Genomic DNA, 24,622 nt, shown 5'->3' with positions numbered 1-24,622 from the left:
CTGTTATTTGGAGGATTTAGTTCCAAGCCCTTTGTCATTTCTATTCTTTTCTGCATTATTTTCTTCTTTCTTGCATTATGGTGGCCAAAACTGGACACTGTATTCCAAATGGGACTGACCAATGCATCATGGGGTGGAATTTGTTTGTTTAAAATAATTATGTACATAAATATTACATTACTCTAAGTTTGGGGTGGTTGTTTTTTAAGGGGTTTTCAAATATAAGAGATTTTGATAGGAGAGATCCTGATTGGCTTATTAGTCAATTTAATGACAATTCAAACTTTTATTACAGGATTTAATTCTTTATTAAAATTAGAATAAGTAGGAAAAAATGGAACTTGTATAAATAGGCAAGTAAACAACAATTTTCAACTAACCTTGTTTGTATGCCAATTAAGAACAAAAATATTCTTTAGTTGCATACTAAAGTAAGCAAGCTATATTTTATCTAACTTGTTTTATTCAGAAGATGCTGTGATTGATGGGTAGAGATTGATAGACAGGCAACTGAGAAGAATCCCCTCCTGGGATTTGTTTTGTCAGGTGGGATTAATTTTAAAGAAACTATCCTCTATTTGAGTATGAGTCAGAGTCCTGCCTTCTTGACTTTCATTTCAATAATGCCAGAAAAAAAATCTGTTTGATGGTCAGAGATGAATAGTCAGCAACATATATTTAGAGCAATAACCTTGCCAACTTTAAGATGTATGGACTTCAACTTTCAGCTTTCCTCATGCTAGAAGTTCTAGAAGTTAAAGTTTACACATCTTAAATTTGCTTTGATGTAGAAACACTGATTTAAAGAGCAGTGTGTTCCAATCAGGAAGTTGCATTAGATGACTAAACTGGATAATGATGGTGATGATGATGATGATGATGATGATGATGATATCCATTCAGTTGTGTCCAACTCTTGGTGATTCTATGTGCCAGGTCTCTCCACATCTTCCAATCTTACACTATTTCTTTTAATTGTTCTATGCTCTGGCTGATGTCAGTTTTGATGGTGTCCAGCCTCCATGTTCTTTGGTGACCTGGTTTCCTTTTACTGCTAACTCTTCCAGACATAATTGCTTTCTCCAGTACAACTAGATTTTGGGATAATTCCTTAAAAGCTTTAACAGGAAGGGGGAAAAGAGTGCTGGATCCATGAATAGGTCTAGAAGTATGTTTTGACGTATACAACATGCATCTGGTGTAGTAATATTCAATACTTTTTCTTGTTTGACTGAAGCTCAGGTTTGAAATACTATTTTTTCTGCCCTTTCAGACTATATGAAGGTAAAGAACTGACAGAATTTGAAGAAGCCATGAGGAGACTTTTTGAGTCAATCAACAACCTGATGAGAAGTCAACATAAAACAGCTATTTTATTACAGGTTTGCTTATTTTTTCCTTCAGTGCTTTAGATCAGTGTCTCTCAAACTTGGCAACATTAAGATGTGTGGACTTCAATTCCCAGAATTCTCCAGCCAGAATCCTGGGAGTTAAAGTCCACACATCGTAAAGTTGCCAAGTTTGAGAAATACTGCCTTTAATAAAAGTGCATAGGTAAAGTGTAAATAGGGTGGTGTTTGTTAATTTCCATTCTAAAACATGAACTTTCTTCTGATTTAACCATTCTTTAGTCATGCAACTTGTATGTTTTGGGTCATTTTCTTGCTGCATATTCCACTGTCTCTTGAGTGTCACAGACAGTTCACAGACAGATATTCTGTAGAACTTTTCTGTAGAATTTTCTGGTACAATACACATATCAATTACAGTTTGGTTCCTGGTCTACTCTTTTATGTTTCCATGTTTCTCTATTTCCTTAGACTAGTGAGGATCTAGTGAGTTAGCTAGTTCCTTGACCTTTTTTTTTCAAATGTTGGTTTCTTAGGCAATGGTGAAATCCAAACTTTTTTACTACCAGTTGCGTGGGTGTGGCTTGGTAGGCATTGTGTGGCTAGGTGGGCATGGCAGAGGAAGAATACTGCAAAATCTCCATTCCCTCCCCACTCCAGGAGAAGGATACTGCAAAATCCCCATTCCCTCCCCACTCCTGGGGGAAGGATATTGCAAAATCCCCATTTCCTCCCCAATCCTGTGGAAGACTATTGCAAAATCTCCATTCCTACCCCACTCTGGGGCCAGCCAGATGTGATACTTTCCAGTTCTCTGAACTACTCAAAATTTCTGCTACAGTTCTTCAAACTGCTCAAAAATTCTGCTACCAGTTCTCCAGAACCTGTCAGAACCTGCTGGATTTCACCCCTGATCTTAAGCCACATTTGGAGTGGGAGGAGCACCATTTCAGGCAGCAGTTCAGTCAGTTTATTGTGGCTTGATCAATGTGGCTGAAGAGGTATCTCTGATTCTTAGGTGATTATGTATTGCTGACCTAGGGTATTCCATACTGATTTCCAAGTTATTATAATGATACTGTTGTGTCTTTATTTATTTATTTTATTTATTTATTATTTATTATTTAAATTTATATACCGCCCTATCTCCCAAAGGACTCAGGGCGGTTCACAGGCATATAAAACATCGATACACAAAATTAAAATAATCTTTAAAAAACTTATTCCAATGCCCTATCATTAAAAATAGAAATATAAATATTAAAATCAATTTAAAACCCCTATAAAATTTAAAATCTAAGCCAGTCCTGCACAGATGAATAAATGTGTCTTGAGCTCGCGACGGAAGGTACGAAGGTCCGGAAGTTGACGGAGTCCTGGGGGGAGCTCGTTCCAGAGGGCGGGAGCCCCCACAGAGAAAGCCCTTCCCCTGGGCGTCGCCAGACGACACTGCCTAGCTGACGGCACCCTGAGGAGTCCCTCCCTGTGAGAGCGCACGGGTCGGTGAGAGGTATCTGGTCGCAGTAGGCGGTCCCGTAGATAACCCGGCCCTATGCCATGGAGCGCTTTAAAGGTGGTCACCAAAACCTTGAAGCGCACCCGGAAGGCCACAGGTAGCCAGTGCAGCCTGCGCAGGATGGGTGTTATGCGGGAGCCACGAGGGGCTCCATCTATCACCCGCGCAGCCGCATTCTGGACTAACTGTAGCCTCCGGATGCCCTTCAAGGGGAGCCCCATGTAGAGAGCGTTGCAGTAATCCAGGCGAGACGTCACGAGGGCGTGAGTGACCGTGCATAGGGTCTTGCCCGCCCTCAGAGCAGCCGGGGCCTTCTTACCTGCTCCCCAACACTGAGGAATGTATGCCTTCCGGCCCAAGTCCTGGCTCCATGCCCCCACAAACTGCAGAAGAAGGAGCATCTCCCTGCCCCAGCCCTGACTCCATGCCCAGGCAAACGGAGCAGCTAGACCCCTCCCCCTCCTCCACAGCAGGTGAGCCTGAGGAGGGTTTACTCCCAAGAACAGCTGATTGGAGTGACCCTCGCATCAGAAGATTGGAGAGGCGGAGGCAACAGAGGGAAGGGAGGGGCAGGCCTTAATGAGTGCTGAGTCATGGAGCCACACCCCATGGCCTATATAAAGGAGCTACTTTCTGGCAGTCTCTGAGTCAGGCAAAAGTCAAACTTATCTTGCTGAAGTCACTTACTGGTCTCCTGCCTGCTCTGAGGACTTTGCTAGGACTTTGGGCAGAGCTGCAGAGGCAAGCCTGATTCGGATTTCCCGGACCCAGCCGTCAGCGGAGGAGTGGGACACGACATCTTGCCTGACTCCTGACACATCTACAAGATGGATCAGCAACAGCTGGCGCTGATTGTGCAGCAGCTACAAACAGACAACCAGCAACTGCAACAGCAAGTCGCCCAGCTGACTGCTCAACTGGCTGCTGGGAATGCCCCAGCAGTCCAACCTCCTCCTCCTCCTCCTCCTCAGCGCCACAGCCCGGTACCGGTGCCGTTCTCAGGACGGATGGAGATGTTCCCGGCCTTCATGGCCCAGTGCCAGACCTACATGGCAATGCGGCCGGGGGACTTTCCAGATGACCGGGCCAGGGTGGCCTTCGTGATGAACCTGTTGTCTGGCCAGGCTGCGCAGTGGGCCACGCCCTTGGTGCTCAGGGACAGCCCCTTGCTGGCGGACTACCAGGGGTTCTGGGGCACCACGCCTGATGTATGAAGACCCTGTGCGGGCCCAGACGGCTGCCTGGCGCCTCGGAGAGATCCAACAAGGGCCCCGCCCGGGAGTACATCGCGAATTCGTTGCTGTGCCATGATTCGGACTGGAACGACACGGCACTAGCGGACGCTGCTCAAGAGGGGCCTTCGGAAGAGCTCCAGGACGAGCTGGCTCGGGTGGAGGCGCCGCGGACCCTCGTTGACCTGGTGCCCTCTGCCTGCGCCTCGACACTGCCTCCAGCAACGCCCGTCCTGTCGCCGCCCGCAACCGTCAAGACCGCCGCCTCCTCGACCCGTGCCGACCCGTCCCGGGCCACCCGCGCCGTGGCTGCCGCCGAGGAGCCCATGGAGTTAGGGCGGCCAGGCCTCGCCTGACGGCCCAGGAGCGGAGCCGAGGCGCCAAGGGGCTGTGCTTGTACTGTGGGAGCCCGGCCATTTCGCCGCCGCATGCCCCAGGAAGCGGCGAACCGTCGCCCGTCCCGAATCCCGGCCTGGCCAGTCGGGAACGGGCAGGCCCGCCCAGGGAAACCCTAGGCCGGGCACGGACCAAGCCCCGCCAGACATGGCCGACGTGGACCCTGGGCCCCCTCGGCACCTGATTTTGGACACCCGGGTGTGGGTAGGTGACCGGCCGGAAGGGATCCCCGCACACGCGCTGGTGGATTCAGGGGCCACCACGAACTTTATGGACCGGGCCCTCGTGGACCATTTTGGTGTCCCCTTGGTTCCGGTAGACCCTCCGATGAGCGTCGAGACCATCGACGGGAGGGAGCTGGTGGCGGACCCATTAACCGCCACGCAGCCCTTGCGCCCGCCATCGGGGACCACGAGGAGGCGATTCGCTTCTACGTGACAGCGGACCTCCACTTCCCAGTGATCCTCGGACTGGCCTGGCTGCGGACGCACGACCTTCAGGTGGCCTGGTCGCGGAACGCCATCTCGTTTCCCAGCCTGCAGTGTGTCGACCACATCCGCCACACCTGCGCCGCCAGGACGTCTTCACCCGGCCATCGCCGTGCCCCGAGCTGCAGGACTTCGCTGACGTCTTCAGCGAAAAGGAGGCGGACCGCTTACCCCGCACCGCCCCACGACTGCCCGTGGACCTGCAACCCGCGCCCGCTGCCCACGGACGCCTGTATTCCATGTCCGAGCCCGAGTTGGCGCCCTCAGGGACTTTCTGGACAAAAATCTGGCCCGAGGGTTCATCCGCCTTCCAAGTCCCTCTGTCGGCCCCGGTCCTCTTCGTAAAAAGAAGACGGGGATTTGCGCCTGTGTTGCGACTACCGCCGCTGAACGCCATCACGGTGCGGAATCGCTACCCCTGCCGCTCATCCCGGAGCTGATGGACCGGCTGCGGAGGCCTCCATCTTTACCAAGCTCGACCTCCGGGGCCTACAACCTGGTGCGGATGCGTGAAGGGACGAGTGGAAGATGGCGTTCGGCACCGCACGGACACTACGAGTACACGGTCATGCCGTTCGGGCTGACCAACGCCCCGCCGTCTTCCAACATTTTATGAGCGATGTGTTCCGGGACATGTTGGATCGGTTCGTGGTGATCTACCTGGACGACATCCTGGTCTACTCGGTCCAGGAAAGTCACCTCCAGCACCTCCGCCTGGTCCTGCAGCGCCTGCGGAGCACCAGCTCGCCAAGCTGGAGAAGTGTTTTTCCTCCGTCGTCCATTGAGTTCCTCGGGCACATCCTCTCACCGAGGATCGCCATGGACCAGCGCAAGGTGGAGGCCCTGAGCAGCTGGGAAGCCCCGTCGGGTGAAGGATGTCCAGCGGCTGCTGGGCCGCCAGTACTATCGGACCTTCATCCCGGGCTTCGCCACGCTGACGGCTCCGCTCACCCAGCTCCTTCAGAAGAAGGTCCCATTCCGGTGGGGTCCCCCGCAGGAGGAAGCCTTCACGGCTCTCAGGAAGGCTTTCGTCACGGAGCCCATCCTGCGACATCCCGACCCGCACCGACCCTTCGTGGTGGAGACGGACGCCTCCAACGTCGCCTCGGAGCGGTGCTGCTACAGGCCCCGGCGGATGGCGGCACTCTTTTTCCCTGCGCGTACTACTCGCGGAAGCTCAACCCTTCCGAGCGCAACTATACCATCTGGGAAAAGGAGTTGCTGGCTATCAAGGCTGCGTTCGAGGCGTGGCGGCACCACCTGGAGGGGGCCCGGCATCAGGTGGAGGTCCGAACGGACCATCGGAACCTCGAACATCTCACCACGGCTCGGAAGTTGAACCAGCGGCAGATCCGGTGGTCGCTGTTCTTTGCCCGGTTCAACTTCCGCGTCACCTATATCCCCAGTGGCCACAACCAGAGGGCGGACGCCCTGTCCCGTAAGCCGGAGTACCTGAGCGCCCAAGACCGTCTTCCTCCACGGACCGTACTGCCGGCGGAAGCCTTGGCCACTGCCCGGGAACCGGTGGACTTACGGGCCCGGGTGCGAGAGGCGCAGCGCCAAGACGCCTGGTCTCAGCAGCGGCGAGCGGAGGCGGGCCCCACGTCTCCGTGGACATTGGAAGACGACGTACTCAAGTTCCGGGGGCGGTTGTATGTGCCCACGGGCCGCTCCGTCCTCGTCCTGACCCAGTGCCACGACAACCCTGCAGCGGGCCATTTCGGGTTTTGAAGACTCTCAACCTGGTAACGCGGACCTTCTGGTGGCCCGGGTGCGGCATGATGTCCATGCCTATGTGGCGTCCTGCGTGCCGTGCCGGCAAGCCAAGGCCGCCACGGGGCCCCTCCCGGTCTCCTCCAGCCCTTGCCGACTCCTGACAGACCCTGGGGGCGATTTCCATGGACTTCCTGACGGACCTGCCGCCGTCCTCGGGTTCACCACGGTGCTGGTGGTGGTGGACATGCTCACCAAGATGGCACACTTCATCCCGTGCCGCTGGCTGCCCACCGCCACCAAGACAGCCCGTCTCTTCTTGCAGCACGTCTTCCGCCTCCACGGCCTGCGGACAGGGTGGTGTCGGACCGTGGGGTGCAGTTCACGGCCCGCTTTTGGAAGAGCCTGATGGCGCATTGAGGTGCAGGTGTGCCTGTCGTCGGCGCACCATCCGGAGACCGACGGCGGACGGAAAAGGTCATCGGCGTCCTGGAACAGTACCTCCGGTGCCGTGAACCAACAGCAGGACAACTGGGCGATTACCTGTCCCTAGCGGAGTTCGCATTCAACAACTCCCAACACACCTCCACCCAGACCACCCGTTCCTGGCCAACTTGGGGTACCATCCGCTCTTCCTCTGGCGCCCCCGGACTCCCCGGTTCCCGAGACACAGTCCTTTCTCTCCGAGTTGCACGCGGTCCAGCAGATGGTGCGTCGGCAGCTGAATCGGGCAAAGGAGGACTACAAGCGGGTCGCCGATCGTTCCCGACGGGCAACACCCCCACTGGTGGTCGGAGCTTGATGTCACTCATGCCCACGCCCACTCAGTCACAAGTCCCCCCATCTAGCCACACCCACAGAAAAAAGATTTTGGGAATTTCCTACCCCTGCCCTCCTTTTACCAGTCACCCCTTTTTCCCCTCCTTTAGTAGCCCCGGCCCTAGCACCACTTCCTTCCCCCCCACCTCTTTGTTTGGGCTGCTTACCTTCTGCAGTGGTTCATCCAGAATCTGGAAGGCAAGCTGACCGGATCTTTCGGTGGCCCCCAGTCAGACACCACTGTTGGAAAATGGCTGGCAAAGAAGCCAAAAATACTGGAAGTCGCAGAAAAAGCCATTACCACGATGTTCTTCTTCTCAAAATGCACATCCCATTTAGACTTTCAAGGCAATGGGATGGGCATGCGCGAAGAACCTGGCAGTGATGAACCTGGCAGGTGGGGTGAGTGAGCGGCAACCAGGAGACTGGTTCGGGGGTGTGGCCAGCCTGCCATTGCTACCAGTTCGACAACCTTGGCCAAATTTTCGCCAACAGTTTGCGCAAACTGGCACGAACTGGCTGAATACCATCTCTGATTTGCTCCCTCTGAAACAAGGTAAATTTTGGCAATACAGGTAGTCTTCAACTTACAACAGTTCATTTAGTGATCATTCAAAGTTGCAAAAGCTCTGAAATCACTTTTCACAACCGTTGGAGCATCCCCATGGTCAGATAATCAAAATTCAGACCCTTGGCAACTGACTCATATTTATGACTGTTGCAGTGTCCCAGGATCGTGTGATCACCTTTTACGACCTTCGGTCAAGCAAAGTCAATGGGGAAGCCAGATTCATTTAACAACTGGGTTGGTAACTTAAAAACTGCAGGGATTCACTTCACAACTGTGGCAAGAAAGGTCATAAAATAGGGCAAAATTCACTCAACAACTGTTATCGCTTAGCAACAGAAATTTTGGGCTCATTTGTGGTTGTAAGTCAAGGTCGGTATATGTTCTCTTTTGCTCTACAATTGCCTGAAACTAATTGTGCCTTCACAAAGTCTACCACTTGTCCTTGAAAAAGGATTGTTTTACATATATATATATATATACACATGCTGACGTACCAAGCAGGTGAAGCAGAGATTGATTTATCTGTTTGGACATCCTGTGTGTCATTTTGTTTTTTGAGGTCATATTATGAAATCTTATAACCCAAGTAATCCTGTTGCTAAGCTCTGGACAATCAATCAGCCTGCAACGTAGCACAACTGAGCACTCTAGTAAAGAAAACAACAACAACAACAACAACAACAACAGCATAAATTCTACTGTGAATCCCACCTTTCCAGTTTAGTGTTTAAGATCTACAGATTGGAACATCTAGTATAAAACTCAAAATAATAAGTCTAAAAATGGATGAAGCAGATGTCTCTACTTTTAAAAACTATTTAAGTACCAGGTAACATTGTTTGCTATAAGCGGCAATCCAGGGACTATTGTTGACTCTAGGGAAGAAAAAAAAAACAAGGTATCAAAGAAACCCTTTTGTATAATTTTTGTCCTTATCTTTTATATCAGTGAGAGTGGAAACAGTTTTGGTTTTGCAGTGCAGTTTAGACAATAAGTGATAGCTCAAACAGAGGCAATTTTAAAGGTGTAGGTATTTAGAAATCAAAGGTATCCTCAGCATGCCCTAATATAATAAATTATAGTTTATGGATGGATATTTTAGGATTGTTGCAGTAGGATGGGGAGAGGTTGAAGCCACAAGAAAGGAAATGCTTCTTTTATGTGAGCTTTCTGCAGTGGGAAAAGATAAGGTGCCAAATATATTAGAAAAGGTAGGCACAAAAATGGAAATACCACAGCAGTGTGTACATGAGCTGAGTATCAATGAGATGGAAGAACCACTTCAGTCATAACATTAAGCTTAGCAAATGATGCAGAATGAAGCTGCAGAAATAATCTTAGTTCTGGCTCTAGGTTTGGAAGGAGAGATTTCCCATCCCCTTCTCAAGAGTTTTTTTTTAAGAAACTTCTAGCTGGTATAGAGTGTTTTTGTTACAGGGATCTAGCAATGCCATAAAAAAGTAGTTTCAAATTCCTATTCCTATCGAAATAATTAGAAATAATTTTATATCCTTGACCTGAAGAGAATGCTGTCACTGTCAGGCACTTAAAATAGAAGTAGCTCAAGGTACAGAAAAGTGGGTAAAATTTTATATGTGTGTAACATTGTTTAAAGGCATATTGTGGAAGGAGTGATGAAAATGCATATATTCATGAGCATGTCTCAAGTTCATATTTTTATCACACTGTATTAATTATTCTTGGAGAATTTGAGCTTCTGGATTCTTTAGACATTCTTCTTTCTTAGAGACAGATTACACAAGATAAAAATGATTTAGGTCAAGATTTTTGAAGGACTATCTGAAACCTTATGAGCTTGTTTAAATGGAGAGATCAGCCTTGGAGGTTTATCTATAAAAATCAACAGATTTTGCCCCATTATTACACCTTTCTTTCTTAGGTCGAATTTTGCTGAGATAGTGATTTGATTAAATTTAATGTTCTGTATTACTACTATTTTTATTTTTATTTTTTTTTTTTTTCCAAAAAGTTTTTATTGGTCAAAAAAGGTTTATACAAATACATATCAGGTATGGTAAATTTTCATTTTTCTTATACAAGATAAGAATTTTACTCAAAATTTTAAACACATACAACAGCCATATGGCAAGCAGGTGATACGAAGTAGCTAAGTTTATCAATCTTACATACGCAATAAAGAAGGGTCAAGAATAATCAGAATATCATACAAAGGAGAATAAGGAAAACCAACACAATACCAAATATCATTGTCACTTCCTAGTTTTGGATCTCAGAACTCTGGGTTCAGCCTGACCCAACTCCAGGGCCGCAACAGCGGCAGCCGCCTCCTCCCCATGGTCTATAACCTCCCCTTCTTCAACTCCTGGGTCATCTAATTCCAGGAGGGCTTTGTGTTCCTCCCCGTAGGGCGCCGCCTCCCCCATAGTAGTAAATTTTTTCGTAATGCCCTCCCGGAAAATCATCAATCCCTCTGGCATCAGCCATCTGAAGCCTACTCCCTTCTGGTACAATTTGCTTGACAAAAAGTAATATTTCTTTCTCATTTCACGTACCTGTCTGGGAATCTGCCTCAGAATGGCTATCTCCCTGCCCCTATAAGTCAGTGCCCCACTCCTATGTTTTCTAAGAATTTCATCTCGTCTCTCTTCTCACAAATTTGACATGAACCTCTCTAGGAACTGCATGCGTGCGTGCATATTTTGAATTAACTCTATAAGCTCGATCCACATCCCAATTCATAAAGTCAACACCTCTCCCAAGAAATTCTCCCAACAGTTTAGTCACAACATCTCTCAAGTCTTCTTGGTCCACTTCTTCCAGATTTTGAAACCTAAGGAAATAAGACATTTTATCCATCTGTAGTCCAAGCACAGCATTGCCTGTCGCCTCTCTTTTCTGCACTGCCCGCATCTCTCCCTCCAGACCTTCCACTTTCTGCTTGTTTTCTGCTGAGACTTGTTGAGTGTCCTTTAAATCCTTTTGGATAGTCACAATTTCTGCTCTTATTTCATCCAGTTTCTTGTCCATATTAGATAACTTTTCCAAAATTCTCCATTTCTCCAGCAGTTGGTCTCTGACCTTTTGCCATTTAAAAAATTTTTTTAAAATCCTCAGGCAAGCACAGTATCCTTGTAATTTCCTCCGGATCCACCAGGGGGCACTCACAGGAGCAACGAGTCCAGAGTACAATTAGTCAACCAGGAAGTCAAGGGAAGTGATGTCATCAAGATTCTCATAGTGAAGGCGGAAGCTGGACGCCACCATTGTTCCCCAGAGGAGGGGGCCTCAAACCCTCCCTCCTAAATTTCTCCATCACCTCTTCTCCAGAGCTCCACAAAACCGTAATCTTGTTATTTTAAGTTCTCCTCTCTCCAAAGTGATTCGTGCTCTTCCAGTCGCAGGGGAGAAACCCCCGCACTCGGAGCAGTCCACTCACATTTGCCGATATCTCCTTCCCTTCTCCCTTCCTCAATTCTTCTCCGCTCCCTGTTCGCCACCAGGCTGCTGCAATTATAAATCCAAAGCCCGGTGTCACGGGCACAGCGCCCAGGCGACGACCAAAGTAATGGCCGCGGCCTGAGGCCTCCGAACCCCTCCGAGCCTAGGACGCGCCAGCATCGGTCCCCCCAGTCCTGTATGTCGGCTGGGGGGCCCCTGGCGAGCCGTCCGTGCGGCGGGTGGCCTTTTCGAACACCTGGCTAAGGGCCTCGGGCGGCGGATTCGGACACTGGAGGCAGGAGAGGCACCTCCAGATGTCCGTTGCCGCCGGATACCGGAAGTCGTCTCCTGTATTACTACTATTTTTAAATAGTGTGACTCCTCACATGTAAAATACTTTAAACTTATTATCGATGGCTGCATTTTATTACAATATTATTTTTGCACGTTTATGTTTCCAGCTGTTTTGAAGGTAAAATAAATGATCCCCAGAATTGTTGACCACAAAAGATTAAGATCAACATAAAGATAACATAATAGAAATTATGCAAGCTGTACATCATTCTAAGTTTCTTAAAAGATATATGGGATAAAAATACATAATACATTTTAATTCACCAGGCTTCTTTACCCTAGCAGTACTATAAAAAGGACTTTTCATGTTAGGTTTCTTGATAGAATGAAGGTGCATAATACTATGCCTTGAAAATGGAGCTGAAATGGAATCAATCATGCCAATGGTTAGAACATAAGAAGAGTCTGATTCATGAAGCCATGGGACATGGCATGGAGGTCAAAAAGAGACGGTGACCCTGTGGATTATGCAGAATATTTTGAAAAAGAAGATTAAGTTTACTCCAGTTCTTTTTACTAGGAATAATTATGGACTGTACAGTTATAGAGACTAAATTGATTTTGAACTTAATAACAGCCGCAAGACTTTTGATTGCTCAATATTGGAAGAAAGAAGAATTACCTACAATTGAAGAATGGACACTTAAAGTATCAAATCTGGCAGAAATGGCAAAAATCTCTGCTTATTTGAAAGACTATACACAAGAAAATATATTTTAGAATGGAAAATGTGGATTGATTATATTCAGAATAAGTATCAGATAAAAAAATATCGAATAGCATATGAGTAAATTTAGGAAATATTTTGTATTAGATATATTTCTGAAGGAGAGGGGAATTGAGAGTGTGATTAAGTGTGGAGAGACTAGAGATTATAATTTAGGAATTATTTTAGATTATGATTGTTAGTTTTGATACCCTGCATTTTGTTCTGGGAAGTCGGGGTGGGGGCGGGGGTATGGGGAGGGAATTGGGGGTTGAGGCTAGAGATGGAGTGATGGTGAATGTACAGGGCCCACTCCTATGTTTTCTAAGAATTTCATCTCGTCTCTCTTCTCACAAATTTGACATGAACCTCTCTAGGAACTGCATGCGTGCATATTTTGAATTAACTCTATAAGCTCGATCCACATCCCAATTCATAAAGTCAACACCTCTCCCAAGAAATTCTCCCAACAATTTAGTCACAACATCTCTCAAGTCTTCTTGGTCCACTTCTTCCAGATTTTGAAACCTAAGGAAATAAGACATTTTATCCATCTGTAGTCCAAGCACAGCATTGCCTGTCGCCTCTCTTTTCTGCACTGCCCGCATCTCACCCTCCAGACCTTCCACTTTCTGCTTGTTTTCTGCTGAGACTTGTTGAGTGTCCTTTAAATCCTTTTGGATAGTCACAATTTCTGCTCTTATTTCATCCAGTTTCTTGTCCATATTAGATAACTTTTCCAAAATTCTCCATTTCTCCAGCAGTTGGTCTCTGACCTTTGCCATTTAAAAAATTTTTAAAATCCTCAGGCAAGCACAGTATCCTTGTAATTTCCTCCGGATCCACCAGGGGCACTCACAGGAGCAACGAGTCCAGAGTACAGTTAGTCAACCAGGAAGTCAAGGGAAGTGATGTCATCAAGATTCTCATAGTGAAGGCGGAAGCTGGACGCCACCATTGTTCCCCAGAGGAGGGGGCCTCAAACCTCCCTCCTAAATTTCTCCATCACCTCTTCTCCAGAGCTCCACAAAACCGTAATCTTGTTATTTTAAGTCTCTCCAAAGTGATTCGTGCTCCTTCCAGTCGCAGGGGAGAAAACCCCCGCACGGAGCACTCCACCACATTTGCCGATATCTCCTTCCCTTCTCCCTTCCTCAATTCTTCTCCGTTCCTGTTCACCACCAGGCTGCTGCAATTATAAATCCAAAGCCCGGTGTCACGGGCACGTAATGGCGGCCTGAGGCCTCCGAACCCCTCCGAGCCTAGGACGCGCCAGCATCGGTCCCCCCAGTCCTGTATGTCGGCTGGGAGACCCCTGGCGAGCCGTCCGTGCGGCAGGTGTCCTTTTCGGAACACCTGGCCCCTAAGGGCCTCGGAGGCGGCCGGATTCGGACACTGGAGGCAGGAGAGGCACCTCCAGATGTCCGTTGCCGCCGGATACCGGAAGTCGTCTCCTGTATTACTACTATTTTTAAATAGTGTGACTCCTCACATGTAAAATACTTTAAACTTATTATCGATGGCTGCATTTTATTGCAATATTATTTTTGCACGTTTATGTTTCCAGCTGTTTTGAAGGTAAAATAAATGATCCCCAGAATTGTTGACCACAAAAGATTAAGATCAACATAAAGATAACATAATAGAAATTATGCAAGCTGTACATCATTCTAAGTTTCTTAAAAGATATATGGGATAAAAATACATAATACATTTTAATTCACCAGGTTTCTTTACCCTAGCAGTACTATAAAAAGGACTTTTCATGTTAGGTTTCTTGATAGAATGAAGGTGCATAATACTATGCCTTGAAAATGGAGCTGAAATGGAATCAATCATGCCAATGGTTAGAACATAAGAAGAGTCTGATTCATGAAGCCATGGGACATGGCATGGAGGTCAAAAAGAGACGGTGACCCTGTGGATTATGCAGAATATTTTGAAAAAGAAGATTAAGTTTACTCCGCAGTTCTTTTTACTAGGAATAATTATGGACTGTACAGTTATAGAGACTAAATTGATTTTGAACTTAATAACAGCCGCAAGACTTTTGATTGCTCAATATTGGAAGAAAGAAGAATTACCTACAATTGAAGAATGGACACTTAAAGTATCAAATCTGGCAGAAATGGCAAAAATCTCTGCTTATTTGAAAGACTATACACAAGAAAAATATATTTTAGAATGGAAAATGTGGATTGATTATATTCAGAATAAGTATCAGATAAAAAAATATCGAATAGCATATGAGTAAATTTAGGAAATATTTTGTATTAGATATATTTCTGAAGGAGAGGGGAATTGAGAGTGTGATTAAGTGTGGAGAGACTAGAGATTATAATTTAGGAATTATTTTAGATTATGATTGTTAGTTTTGATACCCTGCATTTTGTTCTGGGAAGTCGGGGTGGGGGCGGGGGTATGGGGAGGGAATTGGGGGTTGAGGCTAGAGATGGAGTGATGGTGAATGTACAGGGATTATTGAAGATGTATAAATATAATTAATGTAGGGTCGGGTCTGCCCAGTTACCATTTTAGAACAGTGGGGAGGGAGAAAAGAGAGTAGGAGGTAGGAAGAGGAGAAGAGGAAGGAAGAGGGGTAGAAGAGGGAGAAGGAAGGTGTAGGGTGGAGGGAGGAGAGGATGTAGATAAGAGAAGGAGAGGAAGGTTTGGATAGTAAAAGAAGGTAGAAGAGGGTAGTGTTAAAAAGGGGGGGGGTGACTGGGCAGGCCCGACTAAATGTATATAACTGTACATTTATTTATTTTTATTTATTTATTTATTTATTTGATTTCTATACCGCCCTTCTCCCGAAGGACTCAGGGCGGTGTACAGGCAAGAATAAAACAGACGGTACAATATACAAATTTAAAATGCAGTTAAAAAACTTATTTTAAAATTGGCCTGAGAAGTAAAATATATAATAAGCTAAAAAACCCCATTTAAAATTAATTTCTAAGAATTTAAAAATTTGTTAAAATCAAATTGAATGAATTGTTTGACATGATTGTAAAAATAAAACTTTTTTACTAAAAAAAAAAGAGAGAGAGACGGTGACCCTGAGGAGGGCTGGTGAAGTGATGATGCCCCCTCTGTCCTTTTTAAATTTGTAATATCTTAATTTTGCTCATATATTTGGCACCTAATGAGAAGAGAGGAGTCACTGGAAAATGATGTTAGGAAAGATTGAAGACAAAAGAAAAAGTGGATGGCAGAGGATGAGATGGTCAGATAGTGTCATCCACACACTGGGCATGAATTTGGGCAAACTCTGGGAGAGAATGGAGGACTGGAGGGCCTAACATGCTATGCTCCAAAGGGTCATGAAGAGACAGACACAACAAAAATCTTAATTTTAACATTCTTACTTCTGTTTTAACTTTGCTGTATTTATGTATATGTGAATTATACATATGTATACATATAGATACAAGTTTGCTGTATTTATGTGTTTATGTGTTTATTGTAAACCACCCAGAGTCATTTAGATGAGATTGGGAGTGTAGAAATGAGATTAATAAATAAATAAATGTTAGATGCTCAGAAGGATGAGGTGGATTCATAGCCCTTTCCTGCTGTTCTTTCTCTGCAACTGGAATTCAGAAGCATCTTATACTCCTGGAAGGAAATCTTGTTGTCAACTGTTTTTTTATGGATATTTACTTTCTTTTGCAAATTACAGCAGTGTAATACTTGGATCATTAGCACTTCTTCATATATGTAGTCTGTGGAAGGTGCAAGCAATACTCTCATAACTCTCGTGTTTCTCTGTTGGACAGCATTATTGAACAATATATTATTGGAGAAAAAACTTAAAAATAACTTTTTATTTCTTTTGTGCCATGGTTTCAGTTCTACTGCCATGACAGTAAAAGAGCACAAAGACTTGTTTTCTGGTTACCAAACTTTAGAGACTCTTAATTTTCATCACGTATCCTCTATAGTCATAAATATGTTGTGATGGAACCAGCTAAAATATTAAAGTTGCAGTGGGAGTAGTCAAATACCCCCTCATAAATATTCAACAGCCATGAGCATGGCTAATATTCTGGCTTTGCTTATTAGGAACATTTTTTTTTTCAGGCTAAAACATCAAAGTAGGCAGAGACAATACAATTGATATACTTTTATATATACCGTATTTTTTGGACAATAAGACACTCCAGACTATAAGACGCACCTAGCTTTTGGGGAGGAAAACAAGAAAAAAAAATCTGCCTCTGCCTCCCAGCAATTTCCCTCCTTGCAGCAAACAGCAAACAGCCTGGTTAGCTTTAGCACAGCCTGATTTAGCATAAACAGCTGATTGGTGGTTGGATCTGCCTCCCGGAATACCACTGATCAGCTGTTCCAGGCTTCAGGGATTGCTGCAGCCCATCGGCACTGTCGCCACCCTTCACTGTTGCCACTTATCACCGCCTCCGCACCCCCCATTTTTGGCCTCCATGCACCCCTCTTTTGGCCTCCGCATGCCCCATTTTTGGTATAATATATGGCAGCACTGATGGGTGGTGCTGGTGCTGATGGGCGGTGGCAATCCCTAGAGCCTGGAACAGCTGATCGATGGTATTCTGGGAGCCAGATCCAACCACCAATCAGCTGCTCGTGCTAAATCAGGCTGTGCTGAAGCTGACCAGGCTGTTTGCTGTTTGCTGCAAGGAGGCAAATGGCTGGGAGGCAGAGGCCAAAGGGTGACGGCTGGCGGGTGGGTGGGGCTTCAGCAACATTCACTGTATAAGACGCAAAGACATTTCCCCCCACTTTTGCAGGGGGGGGAGTGCATTTTATAGTCTGAAAAATATGGTATATATATATATATTTACTTATTTATTTAAAACATTATATAGCTGCCCATCTTATGTCAAACTCTGGGCAACTCCAATCAGCAATTTTTCCACTCATATTGATGATCAAAACAACCTAGTACATAAATATATTAAATTAATATTGATAGGAATGCTTTTTTCCATTATCATAGCACAAATAACACTGACTTTTTTTTTGTTTTCTTTGTTGCTAATTAGTTTTCAAAAACATTCATCAGACCATGACTGGCCATTCATTCTGTTAACTTCCTAGCTTTGGGAATTTAAACCCAACCAAAGGCCAACATTCAACCTGGAGTTTTGTAGACATTTCTTGATGGTTGAAGTAGAAGACAATACACATTAGGCTTATATAACACATCCCTTTCCTGATATCCCAGAAATGATGAAATGTATCCATTCAACTTTTATACTGCAATAATTATGTTTTGGGAAGTGGATAAGGCAGATGAATGCTCAAAGTGACCTAGAGAAAGTGAGATATATCTCTTAGAAAAGAAAATTTAGATTGTTAAGGACATATGGAAGATCAATTCACCATGACAACAATGTCTCTAAATGACTTGACAGTCCACATATAAATTTGACAGTCCACATATAAACACTTTATATGTGGATAAAGTCCACATATAATTGTCATAGGTATGAATCAATAGCAGGAGACCTAGGAAAAAATTACAGACTGTAATATTGGTAAATGAAAAGTTAATGATAAGGTATTTCTCAGTAAAAGTAGTCTGGAAGATGATTTTGGTTTCTCTGGAGTCCAGTTTACTAAAGACAAGTAGATGCTTCTGGATATATAGGTCCTGTTTTGGTCATTAGTGAAACCTAGTTCTAAATTATGTAAGCTTATTTGGACTTTTGAAAAACAGAAAATACGATCAACTAGGTTATTTTTTTTTTCAGATGGCTGCCTTGAAGTATATTGCATCTGTTCTCCAAGATGTAGAAACAGTCTTTGATGTCAGACTACTCAGGTGAGATGACATTTGGCATTCCAAAGCATCAAGACATTTAGATGCCTGCAATTTTGGCATGTATCTTCAGATAGTCACATTGTAGATTGCAGTACATTCCTGGCATAAATCTCAACTCTGCTGGTTCAGTCTTACATAATTTCAAGCATAATGTAAGCAATACCATTTGCATAAGAAACTTGCCCAGAAAGCATGAAATTCATTCAACTAGATATAGAGGCTTTAATTTTTTATTCATTAAGTTTTTTTCCCAATTACCTTGCTATACACAAGGGACTCCGTATGGTTTCTTCTTTGTTTAATATTACTTTTTCTCAAAAAAAACCCTCCTCATACTCTTTGCATGACTGTCTTAAGTCTTAGCAATTTCCTGACTAAACATTTTAATCAATCTTATCTTTTTTTTAATCTTCAGCCAGCTTTTACATGAATTTTTCACCTGCATTCCAGCAAAGTTGCAGAAGCAAAAAGTTCAATCAATGACAGAAATTGTACACAGCAGTCTCTTTAAAAAACAAGGTAAGTAACAGTTAGAACCACTTTAGTGTTCATAAAGACCTCTTCAAAGGTCATAGGTATGGCTCTTTCTTCTAAAGTTGCATTAGCAAACTTAAACCATCCCAAACCACTATCATTTTTGGTTTCAAAAGCATTAGTTTAATACTAAAAGAAATATGTGTTGTACTACTTTGGTTCTCACAAAATGGATTTTGCTTATGTTTGGTATAAGTCAGTAACTTTCTTCTACCCAGGATTGCACCATAATTTGTTTGGTTCCCACAGGCCGTAAGTGGAATGGCTACAATGTCATATTAGACTTAGACTTAGAATAACTTTATTGTCACTTTGAATGTACACTAACTGGCATACATTAAAATGAAATTTTGTTGCATAAAAGCTCTCAAAAGGTCATCATCTCCAAAATACACTACAAAAACACAACAAAATAAATAAATTAATACAAAATTATGTATATACCCATATATATTATAAGACACATTATGAGAATGGGTAGAGCCAAACTAGTCTGAAGAAACTGGCAGACGAGATCTCAGAACCACTGAACTATATCTTTCAAAGATCCTGGAACACAGGAGAGCTGCCAGAGGACTGGAAAAGAGCTGATGTAGTTCCCATCTTCAAAAAAGGGGAAAAAAACAGATCCAGGAACTACAGACCTATCAGCCTGACCTCAATACCGGGGAAGATTCTGGAAAAGATAATCAAGCAACGAATCACCGAATACCTAGAAGCAAACAAAGTAATAACAAAAAGCCAACATGGGCTTGTCAAAAACAGATCATGCCAGACTAAATCATGGAGGCTGAAGCCAAACACCCTGATTCACTGGCCATTGTTTTGGGAGATCTAAACAAGGCAAACTTAAGGAAAGAACTACCAAAATACTTTCAGCATGTCAATTGTCCCACCAGAGGCAAGAATACTCTAGACCATTGCTACACAACACTAAAAGATGCCTATCGGTCTTTACCACGTGCAGCTGTAGGACACTCTGATCATTGCATGATTCACCTTGTACCTGCTTACAGGCAAAGACTTAAAGCCACAAAACCAATAATTAAATCAGTAAAGACCTGGACGGAGGAATCAAAATTAAAGCTACAGGCATGTTTTGACTGCACTGATTGGAATATTTTTAAAGATACCTCTGCAGACCTGGATGAACTCACAGATACTGTAACATCATATGTCAGCTTCTGTGAAGACCTATGTGTACCTACAAGGAACTTGCGAATATACAGTAACAACAAACCTTGGTTTACACCTAAACTTAAGCAGCTACGACATTCCAAAGAGGAAGCCTACAGAAAAGGTGATAAAATGCTGTACAATGAGGCCAGAAATGCACTAACAAGGAGATCAGAGCAGCAAAAGAAGCTACTCTGAAAAGCTAAAGAATCAGTTTTCAGCTAATGAACCAGCAAACATGTGGAAAACTCTTAAAAATATCACTCGCTATGGCAAACCTCCTTCCCAGGCTGAAGGTAATCAACAACTGGCAGATGACCTGAATAAGTTTTACTGCAGGTTTGAAAGGAAACTACAGCCACCTATCTCCACAACCCCCATCTCAGACACACCAACAACAGCCAAGCCTCCTACAACTGACCCCATTTCATTGGGTTCACAACCCCTAGTGATCACAGAAAAGGAAGTGCAGGACCTATTTCACAGACAAAAGCCAGGAAAAGCTCCAGGCCCAGACAAGATAACTCCTTCTTGCTTAAAAGTCTGTGCTGACCAATTGGCCCCCATCTTCACCCATATTTTCAATAAATTACTAGAGATGTGTTATGTTCCTTCTTGCTTCAAACGCTCTACCATCATCCCAGTGCCGAAAAAGCCCACCATCAAGGAACTGAATGACTACAGACCAGTTGCTTTAACATCTGTAGTCATGAAAACCTTTGAAAGGCTAGTGCTTTCCTACCTGAAATCCATCACGGATCCGCTGTTAGACCCCTTGCAATTTGCATACCGAGCAAATAGATCAACAGATGATGCTGTTAATATGGCTCTGCACTACATCCTACAACATCTTGAGTCTCCAGAGACCTATGCAAGGGTCCTTTTTGTAGACTTTAGTTCAGCATTCAATACCAGACATTCTTCTAACTAAGCTAAACCAGCTACAGGTACCAGAACAGACTTGTAAGTGGATCACAAGCTTCCTAACAAACAGGAAGCAGCAGGTGAAGCTAAGCAAGATCACATCAAATACCTGTACAATTAGCACAGGAGCTCCCAAGGCTGTGTGCTCTCCCCACTTCTCTTCTCTCTGTATACCAATGACTGCATCTCCAATGATCCATTTGTTAAGCTACTGAAGTTCGCAGATGACACAACAGTGATTGGTCTCATTCGAGACAATGACGAATCCACATATAGACGAGAGGTCGAACGACTAGCCTTGTGGTGCAACCAAAACAATCTGGAACTGAACACACTCAAAACCGTAGAAATGGTGGTAGACTTTAGGAGAAACCCTTCCATACTTCCACCTCTCACAATACTTGACAACACAGTATCAACAGTAGAAACCTTCAAATTTCTAGGTTCTATCATATTGCAAGATCTAAAATGGACAGCTAACATCAAAAACATCATTAAAAAAGGACAACAAAGAATGTTCTTTCTGTGCCAACTCAGTAAGCTCAAACTGCCCAAGGAGCTGCTGATTCAGTTCTACAGAGGAATTATTGAGTCTGTCATTTGCACCTCTATAACTGTTCTGTAACCAGTTGCAGAACTGGTTTGGTTCTGCAACCCAACAAGAAAAACACAGATTTCAGAGGATAATTAGAACTGCAGAAAAAATAATTGCTACCAACCTGCCTTCCATTGAGGACCTGTATACCGCACGAATCAAGAAGAGGGCCGTGAAAATATTTGCAGATCCCTCGCATCTTGGACACAAACTGTTTCAACTCGTACCCTCAAAACGACGCTATGGAGCACTGCACACCAGAACTAGACACAAGAACAGTTTTTCCCCGAAGGCCATCACTCTGCTAAACAAATAATTCCCTCAACACTGTCAGACTATTTACTGAATCTGCACTACTATTAATCATCTCATAGTTTCCATCACCAATCTCTTTCCACTTATGACTGTATGACTATAACTTGTTGCTGGCAATCCTTATGATTTATATTGATATATTGACCATCAATTGTGTTGTAAATGTTGTACCTTGATGAACATTTCTTTTCTTTTATGTACACTGAGAGCATATGCACCAAGACAAATTCGTTGTGTGTCCAATCCCACTTGGCCAATAAAATTCTATTCTATTCTAATCTTATTGCATTCTTTGACAAAGTGACAAAATTAGTAGACCAGAGGAATGCTGTCGATATAATTTACTTGGACTTCAGTAAGGCATTTGATAAAGTAGACCATAACTTACTACTAAATAAAGTAGAAAAATGTGGGTTAGACAGCACCACCACCAGATGGATTCGTAACTGTCTGACCAACTGCACTCAATGTGTAGTCCTCAATGGAACTACATCCACATGGAGGGAAGTATGCAGTAGAGTACCCTAAGGCTCTGTTTTAGGCCCAATATTCTTCAACATCTTTATCAATAACTTGGACGAGGGGATAGATGGGGAACTCATCAAATTTGCAGATGACACCAAGCTGGCAGGAATAGCCAACACTCCAGAAGATAGGCTCAAGTTACAGACTCGAACATTGGCCACTATCTAACAAAATGAAATTCAACAGTGAAAAAAGTAAGGTTCTACATTTAGGCAAAAAAACAAAAAAACAAAATGCACAGGTACCATATATGTGGTACCTTGCTCAACAGTCTTTGATTTGAGCCAGCAGTGTGCAGCAGCTGCTAAAAAAGCCAACACAGTTCTGGGGTGCATAAACAGAGGGATAGAATCAAGATCACATGAAGTGTTAGTGCCACTTTATAATGCCTTGGTAAGGCCACACTTGGAATACTGCATTCAGTTTTGGTCGCCGCAATGTAAAAAAGACGCTGAGACTCTAGAAAGAGTGCAGAGAAGAGCAACAAAGATGATTAGGGGACTGGAGGCTAAAACGTGAAGAACGGTTGCAGGAACTGGGTATGTCTAGTTTAATAAAACTGATCGACACTAGTGAAGTCCTATACTAGACTTACCTAGTGGCATTGAGGAAGCGAGGCGTGCACGCCTCCTCCCTCATTGCGCGCCGGCAGATAACCTCCCAGCCGCCCTGTTTGGGTGACCTGCCCTCCTTCACCAGGGGAGCGGGATGACCCGCTGCAGGACGTGCTGAGGAGTTTAACGGTTATCTATACGATAAAATCGCTCAGCCGGGACGGGTTGGACCAAAATTGTGGTGACTTGGGTGAGACGTCCGAGGGTGGTCTTGGTGACATTGTTTGGGATGAGTTTGACCCTGTGGCTCCCGAGGACATGGACAGGTTGTTGGGTAGGTTGAATGCCACCACGTGTTTACTGGACCCGTGCCCCTCCTGGCTGGTGCTGGCCACACAGGAGGTGGCACGAGGCTGGCTCCAGGCGACACGATTTCTTTGGTGGAGGTGTCTTTCCTGCCGCCTTGAAAGAGGCGGTGGTGAGGCCCTCCTCAAGAAGCCTTCCTGACCCGCTGTTTTAGGTAATTATCGTCTCCAACCTTCGCGGCGCTAAGGTTGTAGAGAGTATGGTGGCATATCAGTTTCCTTACACCTGGATGAAACTGTCTATCTAGACCCGCTCCAGTCCGTTTCCGCCCGGTTACAGCACGGAGACGGCTTTGGTCACAGGATGATCTCTGGAGGGCCAGGGATAGGGGTTGTTCCTCTGCCCTGGTCCTATTAGACCTCTCAGCGGCTTTCGATACCATCGACCATGGTATCCTGCTGCGCCGGTTGGAGGGATTGGGAGTGGAGGCACCGTTATCGGTGGTTCTCCTCCTATCTCTCCGACCGGTCGCAGACGGTGTTGACAGGGGGCAGAGGTCGGCCCGAGGCGCCTCACTTGTGGGGTGCCGAGGTCGATCCTCTCGCCTTCTGTTCAACATCTACATGAAGCCGCTGGGTGAGATCATCAGTGGTTTCGTGTGAGGTACCAGCTGTGCGGATGACACCCAGCTGTACTTTTCCACACCGGACCACCCCAACGGTTATCAAGTGCTGTCCCGGTGTCTGGAGGCCGACGGGTCTGGATGGGGAGAAACAGGCTCAAGCTCAATCCTCCAAGACAGAGTGGCTGTGGATGCCGGCATCCCGCACAGTCAGCTAAGTCCACTGCTGACCGTCGGTGGCGAGTCATTGGCCCCGGCGGAGAGGGTGCGCAACTTAGCGTCCTCCTGGATGAACGGTTGTCTTTAGAAGATCATTTGACGGCCGTCTCCAGGAGAGCGTCTACCAGGTTCGCCTGGTGCGCCAGTTGCGCCTTTCTGGACCGGGATGCCTATGCACGGTCACTCACGCCCTCGTGACGTCTCGCCTGGATTACTGCAATGCTCTCTACATGGGGCTCCTTGAAGGGCATCCGGAGGCTGCAGTTAGTCAGAATGCGGCTGTGCGGGTGATAGAGGGAGCCCTCGTGGCTCCCGCATGACACCTATCCTGCGCAGACTGCACTGGCTACCTGTGGCCTTCGGGTGCACTTCAAGGTTTTGGTGACCATCTTCAAAGCGCTCCATGGCATAGGGCCGGGTTATTACGGGACCGCCTACTGCTACCGAATACCTCTCACCGACCGTGCGCTCTCACAGAGAGG

The 24,622-nt window shown here is 45.3% G+C and overlaps 1 protein-coding gene across 1 annotated transcript in view; it reads left to right on the top strand.

Moving 5' to 3' along the window:
- DOCK2 (dedicator of cytokinesis 2) overlaps window positions 1–24,622 on the top strand; it is a 366,602-nt gene that overhangs the window by 95,147 nt on the left and 246,833 nt on the right. Inside the window, exons 23-25 of the mRNA XM_058167876.1 lie at window positions 1,274–1,382; window positions 18,300–18,370; window positions 18,786–18,889. Of these exons, the coding sequence (XP_058023859.1) occupies window positions 1,274–1,382; window positions 18,300–18,370; window positions 18,786–18,889 (284 nt within the window). The remainder of the gene's footprint in view (window positions 1–1,273; window positions 1,383–18,299; window positions 18,371–18,785; window positions 18,890–24,622) is intronic.

The sequence above is a fragment of the Ahaetulla prasina genome, chromosome 2 (genome assembly GCF_028640845.1).
Source record: "Ahaetulla prasina isolate Xishuangbanna chromosome 2, ASM2864084v1, whole genome shotgun sequence".
In the NCBI taxonomy this organism is placed as follows: domain Eukaryota; kingdom Metazoa; phylum Chordata; class Lepidosauria; order Squamata; family Colubridae; genus Ahaetulla; species Ahaetulla prasina.
The sequence above is the reverse complement of the archived record's forward strand: the minus strand, read 5'-3'. Positions and strand labels throughout refer to the sequence as shown.